Here is an 18,737-nt window from a genome sequence, read left to right on the forward strand (position 1 = left end):
CAGGTGAGGCAGACGAAGAAGCCTTTGCCGAGGAGTGCAGACGGAGGGGACAGCATGCCCTGCCTTTCCAGCCCACCAACACTCGCCTGCTGAAGCCTCACAAGCCTGCCAGCTCCCCCAAATATGCCTATCATTATAATAGCGATGAGGTGGAAGAGCAAGATAGAAGCCGAGTTACAAGCAGCTTGGAGACCCCTTTTTATTTATCAGGTGTGCAAAAACATGTTGATGAGAAATGCACAGAAAAGGATCCAGCAGCTAGTCAAAAGGAAAAAAACAAAAGCCAAGGAAGGAGATGGTGCTGCGTGCTGACCTAATGCCAGCACCCTGGTAGATAATAAACTGCCGCTTGTGTGCCTTCATCTGCATTAGCTCTGCTCTTCAACGTAGCCTAGATTCACAAATGCCCTGGGATATTCAGGGCCTGATCCAGGGAAAATATTGTTTTGTTATGCTGCTGAGGTGCCCACGCTCTTTGTTCTTAAAAGTGAAGGCCTTTTAGAGAATAACTAATGGCAGTACTTTGCACGTTCATTTATTTAAATTGTGCTTAGCTTCCTTGCCGAAGGAGAAGTTCAGCAACTTCAGGTATTAATTCTGGAAGCTGCAATTTTGGGCATCTAAATCTTAATAGAGAGGGTTGAGACAGTTCAGGCAAACAAGGAAGCACAGCAATAGTCCTGGTTATTTTTGGAAGTAATTAGTCCTTTGATGTGTTTCCAGTCTGTAATTTTTGGCAGCGTAGTCCAGAGGCTATCTTGGACAGCAGAACCCTCGTAACCACTTGATTTAATTTGAACGTGTGGTCAGCCAGGACTGTCAGGACAGGTTACTGTGCAGGTGACAAAGCCCTGGCCCAGGCTGCCCAGAGGCTGTGGGGTCTCCTCCCTGGAGAACTCCTAAAGCTGCCTGGCCGTGGGCCTGGGCACCCTGCTCTGGGTGGCCCTGCTGGGGCAGGGGCTGGGCCCGAGGGACCCCGAGGTGCTGCCAACCCAACCCAGGCTGAAACATGAAGGTGCCTTTCCACGTGGATGCCCGCACTCAGGGCCATTCTCAGCAGTGTTGAATTAGCTGATCTGCTGGGAAGCACAAACGTATCGGGCTCCTCAGGGCAAACACAGCACATGGGAAATGTGCTGGAAAAAATGAAGGAAAAAACCAACTGTCCCCCAAAGCACAGGCACACACACTCCCAATGCTATACCAGCTTCTGCTGTGTTTGAGCCTTTGAATCTAACACTGAATTCTGTACAAAAGACCTACATTTATTGCATGGGGTGCCAACTTGCAAGAATAATCAGAGAAATTCAAATAAATGTCTTCCTGATCAGTTGCTGGAAGTTTAGACTCTTAAGGCATGGATAAATTAAATCTTCTTAAAATAAATAACTAAATTCTTTACAGAAGCCTGAATCTAACAGCTGGGCTGATGTACTGAAAGCTCCTGCACAGGCGTTACAGGATTTGTTTTCTGTGTCTGTAGCTAGCAAAACAAAACCTTGGCTCTGCATTTGGAGACTTCAGCTTCTCTGTGACCATAACAACATTTTGTAATGGTTTCCAAAGAGCATCTGAGTTTGACATGCACCTTGCAATTTTTAGAGCCATTTTAACGTTGCTTAGGACTTCCAGCTGTGAATCTATTGATGCTCTGAGGCGCACAAGTTTTCAGTTAAAACGAATTTCCGGAACTATTTGCACAATCCCCAAATCTTTTGTTCTACCGGTAGATTGTCAGTTGCCATAAAACAGGTATACAAGATTCAGGGCTGAAAACTTGATTGCAGTCAAGACTATGATTTTTTTTGTATTGTTGCTTTAAATATTTTGCCTGCTGTTCCTCCGATAGATAGACAGTGGCTGCTGAAGGACTGGTCGAGTTAGTCATAAAGCCCTACGTGAGTGTCTTAATCCCTCCCTGGGAAGTTTGTGCGTGAGCCCTGGCCAGCAATGCCGTTCTCCATGGGTGTTCACCTCCGTCGGCTGCCTCGCTCCGCCAGCCGGCTCCACCAGCTCTGTAATTACGTAGACCACTCGCTTGCTCCCGCTTGGCTTCTCATTTATCACCGCGACAGCTGCCGTGCGCTCGCGGGCCGGCCTGGGGAAAGCAGCATCTTTCTCTGCCTTGACCCCAAGCCTGCTCGCCGCAGTGGAAAATAGCGAAGCTCAACGGCCTCAGCCCTGGCGCGGCTCCACCTCGGATGGGATCGTTTCTGCCACCGTTGGCACGCGGCCCTTGGCAGCGATTGTTTTTAGATGTTGTCCCAGCTATAGCACCTAAAGCAAACTCTCAGTTGTTACTGAATCACCTGCAGTGAAGTGGTTTTCTTTTCCCTGCTTGAGGAGTGGGAATGCTTGAGTTTTAATTCGTAAGTCCTTAGGAAATTTAAGTGGAGGAACGTGGGGTAGGTTTCATCTTGGCTATACGATAAAGCCCCTCTCTCTCCAGTGCCGACTAGTGAACAGTACTCAGGGGTGAGATGAATCCTCTCCATAGACAGGACTTCCAGTTGTTGCAGTGGATTTTGAATATAAAACAGATGGAGTTAAATCTGGTTCTCCACCTATCTTTGAGACCTTATTTTAGTAGAAATTGCTCTGGGTTTTGTGGTGTTACTGGTTTCAGAATGGCCTTTTAGAATAAAACTTAACCTTGTGTTCTGAAGTCACTGTGTATCTCAAACAGGTGCCTAGCTCCAAACATATATATATATATTTGGTAAAAATTCAGATACTGCTAGTAATGCACTCTCAGACAGCATGGTGTCTGGCTGACTCGAGATGTCCAAGCTGTACCAAAGTGGTGTTCATGCCAGTGCAGACCTGGGGGCTGCAGCTGTTAATGAAACTGCTCCGGATTTGAGAGTTTTGACCTTTATCTAGCAAGAATGGTTCAAATGTTTAATTGTAAAAGTATTGACAAATATTTGATGCTAAAGATCATTATTTGCAAGGTAATATTGCAAAGTTTGCTCTTCCTTTTGAATGAAATTGCTTGCATTAACCTAGAACTTACAGCATTAATAATTCATTTTTGATTCATTTTCATCTGCTGGCATCACTGAAGAGGAAACCACTTTAAAAGAACTAGCTTAACTAATTCTGATCCTTTTCTGGCATGGGTTCGTCTGCTGGAAAGTTGAGCTATTCAAACTTCATTACATCTTTAATGCAGTCTCCATTCTCCTCACCAACACACAATTTCCTGAATTACGCAGTACTGACTAGTAAAATCAACGTGCTGGTTATCCAGACTAATTACCTTATAATTCCCTCGCATACTTGTGTTTTGTATGTAATGGAAAGCAAAGCTGCTTTGTTTTCTGTGGAAACCTAATACGCGAGGAATGCTGGAAGCACGGGGCGGGATGGGAATGAACTCTCCCCTGCTCCACATCCTGCAGCTGTGCGAGTGGGATGTGGCAGCAGCCCCCTTCTTCCATGGGCACAGGGTGGAAAGATGCCAGCTGGATTTGGGGACAGGCTCGTTGACCCCTCGGCTTAACCAGAGCTGCCTTCATGTACGTTTTTTTGGCTGCTGGTGGGAGATCACCCCATTACCCGTTTGCTTCCCATAAAAAGTGGCTGGGTTGCACATGGATGGAAGGGCTTCCAAGGCTGCAGTGCCTTGCAAGCTTTTGCTTGCCATGTGGGAGTAAAACCTTGGACTCCGTTCAGCAGTAGTGTTACCTTAATTACGAGCAGGCAAGCAGGTCGTATCTGGCTTGGTATGTTCTTGTAGCAATTTTAGGCAGAATTGGTAATGAAAATAGTACGGTGAGCAAGCGTGAAGGAAGGCCCCAGTATGTTGCTACGGCTTTTTAGTCCCCTAGAAGATCAAAGGTGGAATTACATCACAGGGTTGGACAGTGAAACTGGAGAACTTGCCCCTTGGATTTAACAGCAAAGATAATTAAACAGTGGAGCAGCATGCCTAGACGGGGTGGGATGTTTTGTCACTGCTGCCCTGTACGTAAAGGCAGGTTCTCCTTCCACGATGCTCTGTGGCACGGGCAGAAACCGTGGATGCGGGGAGAGGATTAGTAGGTCAAGTTGTGGTGGTTGTTGGGCCGTGGCTTGGGCTGAAAGGAGGCAGTGTGAAAGTGTGGTTTAGGGCTGTAATTGTAAATTGAGTCACATGCGTAAAATTATACTGAAGCTGTGATTTGGGGCGAATTTTTGTAATGGCATATGCAAATCTGGCCAGGCTAAAATAACAGATGGTGGCTCCAACTCAGGTAAGCTAGCTAACTTTGAAATCCCAATTTATTTTATGATTAGAGAAATACCTCTAAGAGCAGAAAATTAAGTAGCATGCTCTGCGGAACCCAACTTGCGTGTAAACTGTTGGCCAATTAAAGCTCTGTGTGCTTGTTGGAGCCTTCTGGTTTCAAAGAGGTTGAAAGAATTGCCACAAGCTTAGCAAAGAATTAGTAGATATTGAAAACCATTTTTGTTACTGGGACTTGAGCAGAAGATGTGAGTCCCTCCCATCCCAGCCTCAGGGCTTTGGAGCCTGAAAGTGGAAGGAGGCTCCATTTCTGGCTGCACCTTTGTAGATCTTCCATAAAAATCAGGCCATGGCCTTTGTTGTTGACCCATGTGAGTCAAGAAGTGGAGGAGGTAGAGATGGTGTGTCAATCATCGGTCACCACTGAAGTCCTTGCTTCCTTCTGCTGACTCCTACGTTCTCCTGGGTCAGCAGAAGGAAGGTGGAGCAGACCCGTGGCCATTCCTGGCAGAGCAGGCAGATGTCGAGCAGAGCAGGAAAAAGTAGGATACTACAAACGGGATGGGTAGGAGTGTTTTCCCTGGGATGCTTGCCCCTTTGGATGCGTCGCTCAATGTGTGCACCTCCCTTGCTGTTGCCTCCCAAGAACGTGATGAGTTTCGAAGTCAGTGACTGAACAAAATTGTGCTTTTGGGAGCTGCGGATGGCAGAGAAGTGGAAAATCAGGAGAAAAGTCAGCCTGGGACCCATCAGAGAGGCTTCCCAGTTTGTTTTGGTCCTTGCTGCGTGGTTGAGGGAGTTGCTACTAAGCATTGGAAGCAGCTTTCTGAAAGCTGGAATAACTTCTGTGCTCTCTATGGTTCTTTTGGAAGTAGAAGAGAGGGGGATGAAATGGAGAGTGGATCAGCAGATGCTGTTTATTGTAGACAAGGACTGTGCAGGTTGTAAAACAGGTGTAATTCCAAATGGTGTGGATTCTTGCTTCATCCATCCCTGCTCCTGGCAGCTGACAAAAGCGAGAGCATACCAAGCTAGGCTGATGGCTATCTGCATTTGAGCGAATCTGTTTCCAAATATCAAAGCCTCGTGAAGCTCTCAGAAACCTGATTCTCCCTCCACCCTTCTCTGAGACTCTTCACGTCATGCATTTCTAGAGTTTAGGTGGCTAACAATTACTTCCAAGGGTGGGAATTTGCAAAGCCCCTCTCCGAGACCAGAACTGCTCAGCTGAAACCGGCTCTGCCGGGCACTGTCTGTTGCAGCTTTCCACGACCACTTCGTGATGCTGGCAACCCACCAGGACACATTTACTACAAATTAATCAAATAGTACTGGGGCTGCTGCTTTTCTAAATCTGATTTTATTCTCTCATGACTTTGGGACTAGCCTTCTAACCAAGGCAGCTAAATATGCTTTTAATTAGTGCCTGTTGAAGTATTCCAGTGAAATGAGCACTGAAGGGTTACTTAAATCTTTCGTGTGCGATTTTTATTTTTGTTAGGAGCTGCTCCAATTGTTTGGATCAGGTTTTTGGCTGTTATCACCCAGCGTAGCATCACTGGAGCTAACAGAGTGACAAAGTTTGACCTATCCTTTCTTCTTAGGTGGGGGTAGCAAGGGAAATGGCTGGGAGTGAAATTATTTATCACAGCAGGCTAGAAACAGAAAGGACCTGGCAGTTTTCTCCTGAGGAATACTCTGTATTTGTGCATTATCTCCTACTCTGGCCAATCTGTATCTGTGTGTCAGTGATAACACTTGAAAGATTTCCACTTTTTACCCTTATCGTTTGAGAGCTGGTAGGAGACCATGTTGTCAAATACCTAAATATCTTCATACCGCATTATTTTAACATTTGAATTGTTTCATTTAGAAGACAATGAATTATGTGGCATTCATTTCAAGCCCTAATTTACATTTGACTCACAGCATTCTTAGGGAAAAGTTGCTAGAATTGCTTTCAAAAGCTCAACCGTTTGAAGAAAGTTGACTTTCAAAACATAAAAAAAAGAGTTATGATATTAAATAGCATCAAAAGCAACCATGCCTGTATGTGGAAGCCTTTTGGAAACGCTGACAGTGTTTTGAGAATGAAAAATGAGAAAATAATGAAGCTAATAACCTGTTAGGTTTCAATGGTCCTTTCCCAAATATCTGTGCTGATGTTTCATCGTTATGACGTGAACTAGTTCTGATCAGCCGATATGATGCTGTTTTTCCCTTCCAGTGAAGGGAAGATCCATTTGAATAACACCCTTTGGATGAGTGATCCTCGGGAGTCAGCACGTCTCTTCTGCCTCCGTTGGCCTCTGTGGGAAAGCCGAGAGATGCTTGAGTCCTTCTGGGACGTGTCTCTTACTGCATCTTTTTAATGCAGCAAATCAAAAGCCAGGGGATCCCAGATTTGGCAGCGTGTAGGAGACCGAAGGGCTGATGTCGAAGTGACCTTCGTGGGTGGGGTTTTTATTGAGATGTTCAGGCAGTGTCCCCCAGGATGGGGCTGTATCTCAGGAGGGTGGCAGGGCACGGGGAAAACACCACGTCATTTGCAATTCCACAAAGCACTGGCAGCTTTTCTCTTCCTTAAACAATAAAACTGGTTTCCACTCTAACTTTGCACAGGCTAATCACTCATGGCAGAATTTCTAAACAAATATCCTGGCTCTTGACTCAGATGATTGCAGAAGGTGAAGTAATGCTGTTGGTACAGCGTAGGAGCTGGAGTGATAACCTAGGAGCAGTTTTCCTTTGCTGCAAGGGAGTGTATTTCCTCTAATGCTCCAGCTTTTGCTAGTGTCTGAAGTGATTTTAGCCCAAACAAGTGTGGCTCTCCTGAAGTCTTAAATTGCGGAACTGCAGCTCTGCTGTGGCACAGCTGTAATTGCACTTGGGAGGAGCTCTGACTCGAGGCACCTGAAGCCACAGCCTGACTTCAAAGCGCTCTGGTTACCGTAACCCTCTGACCTCACGCTGTTTCCTTTTCCCATCCTAATTTTGCTGTTGGTGCTAAACGGCTGGAGCACCGGGCGCTGCAGTGAGGTGGCTTCCTTCAGGGTCATGTCCCGCTGCCTGCAGACCAAATGGAGAACAGAAATATTTCCAGACAGGCAGAGCTGAGCCCTTCCTGGCCGCTCCTCTGACTCGCAGCCTGGGTCCGAGGTGTCTCGCTGAGGGGCTTGTCCTCTCGGTGCGGCCCCGTTCCCTGGACCACGCTGGTTCCCAGTGGCAGAGCATCGCTGAGCTACGGGATCCCTCCTGCCACCTCACGGCATGGTTTGCTTTTGGTTATTTGAGGGAAGTGCGTGCTACCTTTGAGTTTAGGTTTGTAAGTGCACTGGGTAGATGTGGTGCTGGTTCTGCACTGTACAGGCAAGTCCGCTGGCAAGTTGTGTGGTGCTGCAAGCCTGGAGGAGAGGAGGTGACGCAGAGCAGGAACTGGTTTTCGTGCATCTCTGTGGGGAAAAAGAACATATTGGGATGACAATCACGTGGCTGAAAGCTTGTGCCTGTTGAACCAGTAGCAAGTGGTTGTTGCTTGAACTTAATGCTTCCATGTACCATAGGAGCTGCAGCACCATGTAGCCTATGGTGCATTGTTAAGCATGAGCAGACCGATGACCCGCATATAAAGCGCATATTGGTAAACACTGAGCACCTTCTTATTTACTCAGGATTCTCAGCATTCCCTGTTTTTAAAATGGAAATGCAAATATCGTGGTAACTCTAAACACTGTGGGCAGGAAATGCCAGTACTTAAATAGCTCCTGCTGTGTAAGTCTTATTGCTTCCATTTTGAAAATTATTCTGGTTTTGCATGTGCTCTAATTTTGAAGCTTTTCCTGAATGGCTTTGAAGTCTTCTGAAAGTTCCTAGATCTTTTCAGACTTCAAAGATAGATACAGTGTTTTCTTTCTGTCCTATGTAAGGGATATATTAGAACTGATTATTTAAAATGATAATAAAAAAAAAAAAAAAATTGGAAAGCCAGATCTTTTCTTTAAGACTCCTTAAACCATTCAGAGAACGCGTGCATTTGATAGAGGGGAAAAGTCCATGAATACTGTGAATAGTGTTTCACAAGCCATGTTTCCTCAGGATACAAAGAAGGCAGCAAGAGGAGGAAGCAGAAGCAGAGAGAGGAACAGAAGAAGAAGAAGTCAACCAAAGGGAGTTACTAAAACGGACTTCTCTGCTGTGCCAATACCTTTACAATAACAGCAACTTACGTTACATTTGAGCACAACTCTTCTGAGTATATATATATTTTTTTGATTGTTCACACTGCTAGTAAGGAAGTGACTCATGTTTAAAACTGTACTAAAATTGCACTATATTATTCTTTTTAGTTTCACGGAGTGGCTTTCTTGCCAGTCAGGTTAAGGAATTTGGACGAGGCTGAACTTGGTTAGAAGTGTGTTATGTTTGACGATTGGAAAACATTACAGAATCTCTTACCTCTTCCTTCCCTGGGACTAAAACTACTCTAGTCTAGCATTTATTTGTTTTGTAGGTTATAGACAGTTGTGCAAATGCCTGCTTGTCCAGTCACTCTAGCGTCAACATCAGGCTTGTTGAAAGAGTTAAACATCAATCCCGTTCCTTCATGTCACTGGGAGTCGGACTGAGACATGCTCTCATGTGGTAATTTATGCAGACTTAATAAATGACTTCTATGTTTTTTTCTCCCAAGCTGGGCAGCAAAGGTTTGTCCCTACTATTAAAATGTTCCTTCTTTTTAAAGTGTATCATGAAGTTATATCCTCTGGTTTTAAGAAACTTAGTGTAATGACGGTCTTCTGTAACACTTCTGCTGATTTCTTTAAGCGTAGTTGACTCCCGGTGAATCATTTAGTGAAATCATTCCTTATTTTAAAATTTTGTTTTCAGAAGCTAGAGACAAATGATCTAAGTGCTACTTTAAAACTGCTCTTTGTTTCTGTTGAGTAGCTTTTAGATAATGAAAATATTTCAGGATCTGCGTAAGATTTTGTCTTTTTTTTTTTTTCTGCAAAGAACTTGCATCTTTATGTATGAAACCATTTTGCATCCGTTTTATTGCAGGACTAATTTTTTTTTTTGAAAACATGTCTTCAGTTTAAAAGAAATCTACATTTTCTGGCTAGATTACTTCCTTGCTTCCCGTAATCGTCTCATGTGCATGATCCATTGCTTCTCTTAACCTTTTAGTTTGTCCAGAGCCCTTCTGTTGCCTTAAGCATTTACCTGCATGTTTCTTGTCAGTACGTTGCCTCCTCTTTTTAACCTTCAGGTAGGAGTTATCAGCTCATGGTTTTGTTTTGTTTCTCGTGTCTTCCTCTTGCCAATATGTTGTTGATGTAACAGACTGAAACCTAGCAATACTGAAAGTCCACAGTTCCTGGAGAAACTCACTCCCTCGTGTATGAAGCGATACACATAATGGTGTAAGGAAGAAGCTAAACAGAAAAAAATCAAGTCTGCATTTTAGCATGGTTTGATATAACAAATTCTGGTGTCTGTGGTATCTGAATGGTTTAGCTTCTAATGCTTACATTACAGAACATAATCTTACGCAAACATATAACCATACATGAACTCTGTTAGGGTATTTAAATTAAGGTTAATATGAAATAAGCCTGAGTACCATTTTTTCTGTCACTTAAGTACCACTTTTTCATTTTTGTGCAGTGTTACTAATATTTAAAAATAAAGAAAATTCTCCTTTATACTTTGTCCTCTTGCACTGTCCTGTAGACTAGAGCTGGCACCAGCTGTTCCTGTTTGATTTGTGTTAGAGCTGAGGCTGTAAGCACAAGAGGAGAGCCCACAGTCACCGAACACCCACAAGCTCACCACGCGATGCCTTCTGCTACATCCATGAGCAAGTCGATAGAGTCCCCATGCCAAATGGCTGATACTGGAAAGCCAGGGTTCCTTCTGGCTGGAAATATCACCACAGGAGCATACACATCAAACGGAGCCTGCACATTGCATACAAGGATCATACAGAGAAATGCACAGCTCTTTGAATTGCATCCCATTTAAAGCCCTTCCCCCTTTGGGGAGAAGTCCCCATTAATATGTGCGCTAATTTTAAGCTATTAAGCTCCTTGTTGTGGGGAAAATGGTGCCTTCCTTGGAGAAGGAGGAGAGGTGGAGGAAGGGAGAGGTGACGCCAGCCTAGGACTGGTCTCCCCGGGCTGTCCCTGTGCTGTGGGCAGCCTCACGTCACAGGACAGCGTGGCTGCAGATCAGGAATGTGCCTTGAAGAGTTAGAGCAGACCGTCATTTGGGTACGTAAATATATTCCCGAGTCCCATCCCTGCATTAGGCCTGAAGAAGGAGGACAGAGCCTTAATTAGGAGGCCTGCAGGTGGGCTCGTGGTTGGTTAGGAAGCCTGAGCACTTTATGAAGCCTGCGTGTAGGCACTGCCACATCATCTGGGATCTGGGCATGGCTTTGTTGGGGGCCATACCCAAGGAGAACCTAGGTGAACTGTATGTACCCCTGCACCAGAGTACAAAACTGCAGAAAACTGCAGCTTTGCCCCTTAATGGCTGCCCAGCCCCTTGAGATGCCCATCTCACTGAGGGCACCCCCCAGAAATGTGGGCGCCTGCTTGCAGCTGTGCTACCTTGGGAGAAGCTCCTGGGAAACGCAGAGTCCTTGGAGGAAGGAATCACGGGCATCATCTTTCCTGTAACTACCTAGAATCTGCCTAAGCTTGCCCAGAAATTAAGCAATGTGGGCCCATGGCCATCGAGCACGATTCCTTCCCTCAGCCCGGTTATTTCTGGGCATTAACTGAAAGGCAACTGCTTCAAGGAGTACCATGGAGCAGGGCTGTCAGCTGGGGTATCGCGACATGCTGGGTGATGCAGGACAGCCTGTGCCGTGTCTGCCGCGTGTGTATGAGCAGACGCACATCTCACGAGGTCTCTGTATCCCTCTGCATCCATCTGCCAAGGGTGAAGGCTGCGTGATGATATGGGGCAGGAAAAATGCAGGTGGGCGTGAGACGCCACAACTGATAAAAGATAGCGCTGGCCCATGAGTGGCTGTGAACAAATGTATTATGAAAGGTACAAAAAGGTTTCTGACTATCCTACAACACGTGTATGGAAGAGCTGAGGACGGAAACAGAGCTAGTCTAAATACAGACCTGGCGTCATGTATAAAATGTGTTGCAAAACGATTCGTTACAGAGCAGCCACCTGGGCTCACAGATCCGAAGTGTTTTCAATCCCTTTTAGAATCCCATGAGAAAGTTAAATTATTAGGGTAAAGAACACGCAGCGAGTTGAGAAACAGCATAATTAAAATGTTACACTGAAAACAAAACAGTTTTATCTTCAGATAGGAGGACACAATCGCAAACAAGCGAAACGGGGAGAGATAAGGGCTCCTGCTCCTCACTTGGAAGACGCCACTGTGAAAATGGTTTGAATTCAGTTGGTTTTTTCACACCTTTTAGAGGTGTGCAGCCTGCTCTTTGAACCGAGGTTTGGCAAGACTTTGATGTTAAATAAATGATCTCAGAGAGTGTTGGTGTCAAAGTGATAAAAATATATTTTTCAAGTTTCTGCCCAGTCTCTGATTAGTGCTGGTGCCCACCTCTCTGGGCAGCTTCCCGACCTGTAAGCACCGCTCCTAAAAGGTAAGACAAAGCTCTGTTTTTCTTTCTTAGCTTGGCAAATTTCAGAACGATCTCATGATCCTTTGTGTGCATTGTTTGAAATAACACATCCCAAAGGTGCTCCTTCTGAAAAGAGTCGGATACCCAAAAGATATGTAATAAGTGTTAGGAAAGCATGAAACTGCCCATTTCTCCAACGATGCCTGAAACGTGTGACGTGCCCACATCTTCGTGAACATTTCCAGCCATGTGCCACCAAAGCGATGCCTATCAAGTGGCGGGATCAGCTTGTAACTGTACTGAATTTCATTGTTTATGAAATATATACTTCTATATACTTAGAAATACATTCATTTCCCTTCCTCCTCCTTCCTCTTTTGTATTTGCCAGTTGCACAGGACCGTTCATTCCTGGGATGCTCAGGTTAGTCCTTGCTGCATTTCAGACCTCAGATGTGCAGTCTTGCTCCCTTATGTCCAAACTTAGCTAATATTTTAGTGCTCTGTCTCCTTCTCACTTTAGCTTTCCTAGGAAGCATCTTACTCCCTTCCTTCCATGTTGACGGGGGAATGGTACAATCACCCATGATTAGCTATATTTAATTCTCCTTTTCCCAGTGAGTAGGTTGGAATCTGGTCTGAAGAGATTTTTTATCATTAGTTGCAAAACTCTGCTCATTGCTACCTGTAGCGCTGAAAATTGAAAGCAGGGCAAGGATTTTTTTCTTCTCCACTGATTAAAATTAAAACAGGGCACTTAAAGAGATCCACAGATGCTCAGATTTATTAAATGTTCACATTTGAACCTGTAATAGATTCAGCTGCCTTGTGTCAGCACACCTGGACTTCTCACAGGTTTTTCTAGCAGAAAGGGTTCAGGTGGCGTGTTGGGAAGTGTCAGGTGTGTTAAGGAGCTTGCTGGTGCCTTCTGACACTGGCTGTTAATTCTGGACAGCAGAAGAAGCATGGCCAAAGAGGCTGAGCTGCTCTGAGCTGCCATTTCCAAGTGTGGGGTTAGGTTACCTCGCTGCTCTCCTCACAGGTAGAGACTGCTCACCTCATTCTACATATCTTGAACTGCAGCATCAAGCATCCCAAACTTTCTTACTTCCTTCTTCCAGGAAGCACCATGTTGCCAAAAGCAACCCCAAAAAGCAAGAAGTGAATGTGAGAGGAAAACCAGAACACCTGCTCTCATAACGAGTCTGAATGCTTTGGTTTCAGGAAAACGCCTCCATGTCTGCCTGGAAGTGGTCACCGATTTTTTAGAACGTCCCCAAGGATGGAACGAGGCCTCAGTGTACTGCCTGGGTGTTCGATTGCTTCTCTTCGATGCCTGTTTCCGTTGGCATGCACATACACCTTTCTACTTACATAGCACACATCATTTTTTCCATCCCTTGTTTGGGAAGTGCTCATCCTTCGGTTAATGCAGAATAGCTCGCTTGTTCGTTAGGCTGCCAGTGGTTGCAATATAATGAAGTCTTGTGGTTTGGGAAGTGTTATTTTTACATTATCTCAATACTAAAGAGTTAGGCTCGGGAGAATTTCCTTACTTTAACAGCAAAATTTGGTTCTAGGATTTTAAGATGAAAGGTAACAGTAGAACACAGTAGATTGCTCCAAACCCAGTAGGCAAACGCATCTCGGAAATGTATTAAGCTAAAATTCATGAAACTCGTGTTTCTGTCTGAATTCTGGAGGTGTGCCGTGTGACAGCTTTGGATGTTTGAATGTCCTCAGTGGAGCAGTGCTGGCTGCATATTGCTACGTGAGACCAAGGGATAATATAAGCTCCTTTAATACCCCGAGCACTCAGAGCATGACTGAGCTTTAAGAAGTCATTAAGGAGCACCAGGCAGACTCTTCCCACGGTACCTGGAGGGGATGCGCACCAGAGGTGCACGACGTGCTCCTGGCAGCAGAGGCAAGCCACAACCTGCCGTGCTGGTGGTGATGTGACAACTTGGGCTTAACACTTCGGGATGCAAGGCAAGGAGGTAACCAGCACCAGATCCTTCCCGCTGCTGTGAGTCATGTTTTATACTCAGAAAAGTGATTTGTCAGCTCTGTCCCACTGGCCTATCTTTGATAGTGACTAATGGTGGATGCCTAGGGGAGAGCACAAGAACAAGTTGAGTGTGTAATTATGCTTCACCCTAATGTTTTCCCAGCTTTGGCACTCTCTGGGTCAGAGGCTCCTGGATCCGGAAATGGAGTTTTTCCGTTGCCTGATTTTTGTTTCCATTGATTTGCTCAGTTGCCTCTTAACCTGGGAATCTGCATAATACCCACAAAATCCTACAGCAAGGAATCTGTTGGGTGAGGTCATATCCCCTCTGTTTTCAACCATTCCACATTGGTTTCCTCCACCCTTACGTTGTAAGACACTGGGAACATCACATCCTCATTCACCTCTTCCATGACTTCCAGGTTTCACTCCTGTCAGGCTTTGGTTAACTCTTTTATGACCCAAGAGGTCCGGCGTGCTTCATCACTCCTCGCAGGAAAGCCATTCACTACCTTTGATCATCCTCTCAGGTTAGGAAAGCTCGTTAAACTCAGCTCTATAAATTGTGACGACCGCCCAGACGAGCATGACTAGCATTTCAGCAACTCGCTAACACCCTGTGTCGGGCTGACAGACAGAGAAATGCCACTGAGTAAAGCCTGGGATGCGGGAAGAGGAGACTGACCCCTGAGAGCCGCCTCCGATGCCTCCAGATTCCCGGGATCCGCAACGAGGATGCTTGAGCTCATTGCAGGGTTGGTGTTTGCAGAAGTCCAACACACCTTCACCTTCCTTCACCCCGCCTCGGATGAAGATGTGTCACGGGGCACTGGCAGCAGATGGGACACACTGCTCCTGACCCCACACAACTCCTGCAGCCACTTGTTCCTCCTTGGGCTGCAGGTGTTGGCTATCCCCAGCTCCACGTGCCTGGAGGTGCCACCACCAGTTTGCCACCTCCTATGGAAGCCCAGTGCTGGCCGTACGAGCACTGCCAAGCAGAGAGATGGGTTGGGTCCCCTTGGGAAGCTGCCTTGCTCTTGGTGTGACATGTCCCTGTAGGCAGCACCTGGAGGCACAGCCTGTGCGAATCCACACGTCCCCAATTTCTGCAGCATTGCATCTGGCACTGCAACTGCTTTTCCACTTCCTGACCCATTTTGTCCAATGTGCAAAGGGTTTTTCCCAGTTGTAGAAATCGGGGCTGTGGCTTTCCCAACACCCTTCAGCACATTTTGCACAGGGAAGGCAAAATTCCTTCCATTTTGCATATGCAAGGCAAAATAAGAGTTCGCTTACCAGGTTCCAGGGGCACTGACTTCATCTGGGAAATCATAAACAGCTGGGGTTTTAGTCATGGGGAAGTATCAGCGATAGGTAGGGAGGATCTGCAGAGATGAGAGGGCGCAGGACATCAAACCATGATTCTTAAAGTGCAAAGTCAATATTGGCCCATTGCCTAGCTGGGTCCAACCCCCAGAATGTTGTGTCTGGATCTGTAGTTCTGATTCAGATCCATCTCCACTTTAAATACAATTTCACCCAACTGGGTCTCCATCCCAGTGCAAACACTAGGTAATCTCTGCTTGCTGTGCTCCTGAGGTAGCCCTGCTGTGTTTTGCAGGGAGATTTTTGTGTGCACCTGAGCCCAGGGCCTCCTCTTTCTCAGCAGGATTCAGGTTTGGTGGTGGTGGTTAATCAACAACACGACCTCCCTCGGAACCACAGATTTTTCTGTCATGACTGTTTAGGAAAATATTATTCAGCTAACTTGCAATGCAGGTCCCAGGTTGCATTAGGAGCTGGGATGTGATAGAACACGATGGTAATGAGTCACCTCCTATCATGTTTTATTGTGATGTGTCAGCTGAGAGAGCTGGAGAGCTTAGGTGTTTCTACCAGCACAATTATGAAACAACTGCTGGTTCATGCAGAGATTACTAAGTTTTTCCTAGACTAGTTAGCTGATAAGTTCAGGTCTGTGGTTTAGCAATGTTTTGTTAAAGTTGCTAACAAGGAGTTGCCTCAGAGTCTATTTTCCACCCAGAAAAGTCATCAGCCTCTTGTTACCGTGGGTTAACCTTGCTCAGAAACAGGAGTCATCAGGAAGAGACTGCCTCTCCAAGCAGAGAGGATGGTTTGCCTTTATTTTAGGGCTACTTTCTGCTGACATTGACTAGAAAAGGGTGATGATACCATCATCTGTCGTTGCTGTAGAACTAAGAGTATGAAGGCTTGATTTGGAGATTCAGGGGGTTAGAGACTGGCCCTATGCTTTTTGATATAATACAGAGTGACAGATGCCCAGTGACAGGCAGAAAAGCTCACAGGGCACTCTAGGTCAGCTTTTCGTTCCCTTTACTGCTGGCTGCACTGCTGGCATGGTGCTAACCCTCCACACAGCCACTAAGCAGCAGCAGACAGGATCCTTCAGGATGCTGTCCTAGCATGGGGTATGGATCTGTGTCTATGGGATGTAATGGGTGATGGGTCACAGTGAGTGATGGAACTGGTGCTGGTGGAGGCCAAGCTCCTCGGGACATGGGTCTCAGTCTCCTCCACCTCTGCTGAGACCTTCAGCCACCTGCTTTGCCTCCTGCTGAAATACTCATGGCTTTGCCGGGGCGGTGCAAGCAAACCTCCTAGCTGGCCAGTTTGCAAGTATCTGATCTATGTGAGCTGCTCTGGAGACATGGAGACGGTGTTGGTTTTTTTTTTTTTTAATGCTTTGGTGAATTTTAATAATAAGGATTTGTACGTCCAACTTCTCCTGCAGTGCTATTTAATTTTAATGTGGGCAACCTCAGCAGGTGCCCTGAGAGCGGGGACAGACGTGGGGCAGGTAGAGGCAGATCTGTATCCTCTGTCACCACCCTGTGATCTCCCCTGATGGTGACCCTTCTGCAGCCCCCATTCCCTTAGCCCTATGTCTCTCTGCAGCAGAAAAACTCAATTTAGTCAAAAGTTCTGGGGCTTTTTTGTTGGGTGTCAATAAACAGCGACCATGCAAGGGTTTGGCCTCCCCTTCGCTGACACCTCGGTGTCCCACCATGAACCCCTTGCAGCCCTGCTTTGAGGAGAGGGTTTGCTAACAGGGCTATAAATGTTTCACAGGAGGCCTCTGGGGAGGGATGCTGAATAATGGAAATGTTAACAGACCTTTCATTACAGGCCCTATACATCATTACTTAATTTCTTCGTTTTTGTCTCCTGTTTTTCTTTTCCCTCCCTCCCTCCCCAGTCGATAGCGCTCATCCTGCTCAGTGAACAGACTTGATACTGTTTTTATGGTGTGAAAATTACTGTTGCTTTGACTGGTTTCTATTACAAGGTGACAATGCTTGGCAGAAAACAATGAATCTTCCTATTATTTGGAAAATAAATGTGATTTATGGGACCAGCAATCAATAGTGGTCTGCGTCTTGCAGTCAGAGTGCTCGCTTTCCTGAAATAAGGCTTTGGAGTGTGAAAGCTGTTTGTCTGGTGCCGCTGAGCTATTTATAATATATATGTATTAATCTCGGCTTTTATTAAGAATTTTTCCAGAGGTGATGATAAAGAAAACATCTATTATCTTTTTAAAGGTGTGAGGCCTATTTGGAAAGCAGCTGAGCAGGTGTGAAGCTGAGCGTGCTGGCAGGGCAGGACACGGCGTGGAGCTTTGAGATGCTGGAGGGAGGAAGAGGAGGAGAAGGAAGAGGAAGGCCAGTCATCGAGCACCTGCCGTCGCCTCCCTTCGCTCACTGGAGAAATGGTGGTCAGCACTGAGGGTTTGGTATTAAAGCTCCACGATGCTGATGGCAAAAAACAGACCAATATAACTGCAGGGAAGCAGAGCTGCTTTGCCTGACAGCTGTGTGAGACTCCACCTAGAGATGTCTGGGGAGGCCTGTGAGGCTGTTCCTGTTTTTTTTTTCTGCTTGTTCTTGCCTTTTTTTTTTTTTTTTTTAAATCTGTGTGGGTGACCTCTGCTCCCAGACCTCACAAATGTGGGTCCTCTTCCTCTGCTGCCTATGCTGAATGTGTCTTGTGTTTCTTGAAGAACTGGTAAATAAACAGCTTACCTACCTGGTGGGTCCTCTCTTCTTTTGTGTCTCCCTTAGGCAAAGGGACACAGGGAGCTTCTCATCTTATTTATTTATTTATTTACTTTTAAATAGATGTGGTCTCCACGTCCCCTCAACTCTTGGTTTACTCCAGGTAGCACTGGATTAGTGGTCATTTAAACTACAGTTCAGGTGTGTTTATACAGAGGGTGTTGTGTGGCTGAGTACATATATCAGCACTGCCTCCAAGCAACTACATTTTAAGCTCAACCCTGAGCTTTTCCCCATAACTGGGCTTCCTGAGCCAAGGAAGAGCCCATGGCATCAGGGCTGAGGTCTCAGCCGGGCACGGGGATCCCAGACCCCTACTGGAAGATGCCCTGGGAGAGCTGCAATGCCCAAGCCCTGTGACACTGGAGCTGCCCAAGTGATCCCAGTCCTGAGGTGGAAGCTTTCAGCCCCTGGGGATCCACTCACAGACCTGGACGTTCCCCTGACCCCCAGGCTGTGCCAGGCGGGTGGCAGAGCCCTGGCCCAGGCTGCCCAGAGGCTGTGGGGTCTCCTCCCTGGAGAACTCCTAAAGCTGCCTGGCCGTGGGCCTGGGCACCCTGCTCTGCGTGGCCCTGCTGGGGCAGGGGCTGGGCCCGAGGGATCCCGAGGTGCTGCCAACCCAACCAGGCTGTGATTCTCTGACCTATTGCTGGTGCACAAAGGACCAAAGACACAGGAGACCCACCTCTGAGTTATTTCCCTGTGTAGAACTGACCTTTTCAGGAAAACAGAGAGATTTTCATTGAGGTATTTTGGCAGAGATGACTGTTCCCAGAGAAAGCA

General features: G+C 46.3%; 1 protein-coding gene and 1 long non-coding RNA gene across 9 annotated transcripts in view; one reads left to right on the forward strand and one right to left on the reverse strand.

Annotated features, from left to right (window-relative positions):
* The window catches only part of DNAJB6 (DnaJ heat shock protein family (Hsp40) member B6), a 67,490-nt gene extending 49,570 nt beyond the window's left edge, over positions 1 to 17,920 (forward strand). For 5 of the 8 annotated variants that reach the window (XM_040545967.1, XM_040545968.1, XM_040545971.1 and 2 more), the window contains 2 exons: positions 4 to 210; positions 8,327 to 9,932. In XM_040545967.1, coding sequence (XP_040401901.1) covers positions 4 to 210; positions 8,327 to 8,409 — 290 coding nt within the window. In that variant the 3' untranslated portion in view covers positions 8,410 to 9,932. Of the gene's footprint in view, positions 1 to 3; positions 211 to 6,458; positions 9,933 to 17,441 lie in introns of those variants that run through there. The other 3 variants (XM_040545972.1, XM_040545973.1, XM_040545974.1) reach the window with 3 other exon arrangements.
* LOC121064442 lies at positions 6,677 to 17,494 on the reverse strand. Its single transcript, XR_005816507.1, has 2 exons — positions 10,064 to 17,494; positions 6,677 to 7,683 (listed from the first exon to the last, which is right to left on the reverse strand). It is a non-coding gene; the product is annotated as an uncharacterized LOC121064442 (long non-coding RNA).
* Positions 17,921 to 18,737: the final 817 nt, after the last annotated feature.

This window comes from Cygnus olor, chromosome 2, assembly GCF_009769625.2.
Source record: "Cygnus olor isolate bCygOlo1 chromosome 2, bCygOlo1.pri.v2, whole genome shotgun sequence".
NCBI lineage: Eukaryota > Metazoa > Chordata > Aves > Anseriformes > Anatidae > Cygnus > Cygnus olor.